This window comes from Calidris pugnax, unplaced genomic scaffold (genome assembly GCF_001431845.1).
Source record: "Calidris pugnax isolate Ruff unplaced genomic scaffold, ASM143184v1 scaffold1582, whole genome shotgun sequence".
Taxonomy (NCBI): domain Eukaryota; kingdom Metazoa; phylum Chordata; class Aves; order Charadriiformes; family Scolopacidae; genus Calidris; species Calidris pugnax.
Genome location: NW_015092057.1, coordinates 1 through 3,505, shown reverse-complemented (window position 1 = coordinate 3,505; position 3,505 = coordinate 1). Strand labels below are relative to the sequence as shown.

General features: G+C 52.4%; 1 protein-coding gene across 1 annotated transcript; it reads left to right on the top strand.

Moving 5' to 3' along the window:
* The first annotated feature begins 1,463 nt into the window (after nucleotides 1-1,463).
* Nucleotides 1,464-3,410, top strand: LOC106900215 (feather keratin Cos2-3-like). The gene is made up of 3 exons (XM_014962208.1): nucleotides 1,464-1,475; nucleotides 2,539-2,640; nucleotides 3,084-3,410. Exons 1-3 carry the CDS (start codon nucleotides 1,464-1,466, stop codon nucleotides 3,408-3,410), a joined length of 441 nt encoding a protein of 146 aa, XP_014817694.1.
* Nucleotides 3,411-3,505: the final 95 nt, after the last annotated feature.

Below are 3,505 nucleotides of genomic sequence, written 5' to 3'. Positions count from 1 at the left end.
GACCAGCCAAAGATTCCAAGGATGGGAGCAGGTGGGTCCCTTCCTGTCACTGCAGCCATGGGCAACTCCACCAGTGTGCCCCAGGCCAATATCACTTGCCTGCACTGCGCCCATCCCGCACCTGAGCTGAGGCTTCAGCAGGCACTGACACATTCCTGCCCCAGAAATCATGGGGTCTCTCAATGCCAGCACTCAGAAGAAGCCTCTGTGAGGGAAGGTGGACAGCATAGGCCAGGAAATGAGAAGGCGGCATCAGAGAAAACAACCACCCAGGCCATGTCATTAGCTGGGATGTTTTCTGCTCGTCATGAGCAGCTTAGAAAATTGCCTCTTCCATAGAAGCTTTGTCTGGGCCTGGGGCAGGTCAGGGCCACCATAAAAGCCAGCCCAACTCCTCGCTCTCTCATCTACTTCTTTCTCATCCTTCTCCTTGGGAACCAGGTGAGTCTGAAGCCCTTTCCCTATGTTGTTTTCTGCTCGCTGTGTACTCCTCGATCCTGTGGTGGGCTGAGGTGTTGTGTTCCATGAAAGGCTGAAGAGAGGTGAAGGTCTGACTCAGAGAGTGTCTGGGACTTGGCTGAGGGACGTCTTCTGTTAAGAGATAGGCAGCAGCCTCCTTGGGCCTGGAGATATTTTTTGTTACTTTGCAAAGAGGATCTGGATCTTGGCTGAGGTTGTCCTTCACTGAAAAGAGTGGCAGCACCCTGTTTGGGCCTGGGTGATGCTTACAGAACTGTGTCTGCATACCCTTTTGCCCCACTGCATAGTTTCTACCTCCTGGCTCAGCAGCTGCCTTTGACATGATTGTGGTGAAGTGACAGACCCCTGATAGACTGCTCTTTGTGTGTGCCTGTGATCTACTGCCCCTCTGCCCTGCCCTGTAGGCTGCCTGCCAATGAAGAACCAGCAGATGAGACCCTCTACAGGCAGATAGGAGCAGTCTCACGTTCACAGTCCCTGGTTCTGATTGGGAACTTCGACCACCTGAATATCTTCTGGAAGGACAGCACAGAAGGACATAAGCAAGCCAGGAGGATCCTCAAGTGCATGCATGACTAATTCATCACCCAAGGGATTGAGGATCCAATGAGGACAGATGTTCTGCTCAACCTCATACACACTAAAAAGGGAGGGCTTGTTGTGGATGTGAAGATCAAAGGTAGCCTTGGCTGCAGTGACCATGAAATGCTGGATTCCAAGGGGTGGGAGGAGGGTAAATAGCAAGGTCAGAACCTGGGCCTGTAGGACAGCAGACTTTGCTGTCTTTCAAGATCTGCTTGGAAAATTTCTGTGGGAGAAAGGCCTGAAGGCAACAGAGGCCCAAGACATCTGGTTAATATGCAAGGACCACCTCCTGCAAGCTCAAGAGCAGTCCATCCCAATGAGCAGAAAGACAGCAAAGCATGCCAGAAGGCCTGCATGGATGAACAAGGAGCTCCTGGACAAATCAAAACATAAGAAGGATGCAAGCACAGGTAACCTGGGAGGAATCCAGCAATTCCATTGTCCAAGCATGCAGGGATGAGGTTAGGAAAGCCAAAGCCCAGCAGGAACTGACTCTGGCAACAGGTGTCAAAGGCAACAAGAAGGGCTTCTCTAAGGACACAGGTGACAAAAGGAAGGCTGGGGATATGTGGTCCCACTGCTGAAGGTCTGGGCCTTCTCTGATGCCGTGCAGGCTGGTAACACAGGACATGGAAAGACTGAGGGGCTGAACGCCACCTTGGCCTCAGTCTTCCAATATTGAGGAATCCTATGTCCTTGAAACTGGGAACAAGGAGACATATTGTTGGAAGAGGATAAGTTCAGCAAATTGGAGGCCTCCTTCAAAATCTGTACATCTTGTAGACAGTGATAACAGTCGGTTTTTTTGGAAGCCAAAAATCTTCTCCTGATTATCTGTGCGCCATGCCAAGAACTGATTTTTCTCTTCAAGCCTGACGTTCTCCTCCCATAATATCCTGGTGGTGGCTGAGGGCCCATATAAATTTAATTTTCAGCAGTATTGAAATAATGGGGGAAATAGCTTTTGCAGCCCTCAGTACCCAGAGTTGGGGAGGGCTGCTTAGTTTCCTGGGTAGAAGATAAAAGGAGTCCATGAAACTTAGCAGTGCAACCCACCTGCACCCTACAAGTGACCAATGGAGTGACTTGGGAGAGAAAAACAAGTCATAGCCTCAAGCAGGGAAGTCCTTGGGTGACCAGCCAAAGATTCCAAGGATGGGAGCAGGTGGGTCCCTTCCTGTCACTGCAGCCATGGGCAACTCCACCAGTGTGCCCCAGGCCAATATCACTTGCCTGCACTGCGCCCATCCCGCACCTGAGCTGAGGCTTCAGCAGGCACTGACACATTCCTGCCCCAGAAATCATGGGGTCTCTCAATGCCAGCACTCAGAAGAAGCCTCTGTGAGGGAAGGTGGACAGCATAGGCCAGGAAATGAGAAGGCGGCATCAGAGAAAACAACCACCCAGGCCATGTCATTAGCTGGGATGTTTTCTGCTCGTCATGAGCAGCTTAGAAAATTGCCTCTTCCATAGAAGCTTTGTCTGGGCCTGGGGCAGGTCAGGGCCACCATAAAAGCCAGCCCAACTCCTCGCTCTCTCATCTACTTCTTTCTCATCCTTCTCCTTGGGAACCAGGTGAGTCTGAAGCCCTTTCCCTATGTTGTTTTCTGCTCGCTGTGTACTCCTCGATCCTGTGGTGGGCTGAGGTGTTGTGTTCCATGAAAGGCTGAAGAGAGGTGAAGGTCTGACTCAGAGAGTGTCTGGGACTTGGCTGAGGGACGTCTTCTGTTAAGAGATAGGCAGCAGCCTCCTTGGGCCTGGAGATATTTTTTGTTACTTTGCAAAGAGGATCTGGATCTTGGCTGAGGTTGTCCTTCACTGAAAAGAGTGGCAGCACCCTGTTTGGGCCTGGGTGATGCTTACAGAACTGTGTCTGCATACCCTTTTGCCCCACTGCATAGTTTCTACCTCCTGGCTCAGCAGCTGCCTTTGACATGATTGTGGTGAAGTGACAGACCCCTGATAGACTGCTCTTTGTGTGTGCCTGTGATCTACTGCCCCTCTGCCCTCTCTTTCAGGTGCACCTGCAGCTCAGAGACATGTCCTGCTACAACCAGTGCGTGCCCTGCCAGCCCTGCGGCCCGACCCCACTGGCCAACAGCTGCAACGAGCCCTGTGTCAGGCAGTGCCAGAACTCCTCTGTCATCATCCAGCCCTCTCCTGTTGTGGTGGCCCTGCCCGGCCCCATCCTCAGCTCCTTCCCTCAGAACACCGTGGTGGGCTCCTCCACCTCGGCTGCTGTTGGCAGCATCCTCAGCTGTGATGGAGTGCCCATCACCTCTGGGTGCTGTGACCTCTCTGGCATTTCCAGCCGCTACTATGGCAGAAGGTGCCCCCCCTGCTAAATCCACTGTGGACAGCCCCAGTAAGGACCCTCAGAAACCTGAAGCTGTACTGAGGACAGAGCTCCGGGCCATTGGTTTCAGAGAGGTTGAGCATC

Excerpts from the sequence above, each read along its gene's own strand:
- LOC106900215 (XM_014962208.1), top strand. Across the intron at positions 2,641-3,083 it reads TCCTTCTCCTTGGGAACCAG|GTGCACCTGCAGCTCAGAGA; the intron begins GTGAGTCTGAAG and ends CCTCTCTTTCAG.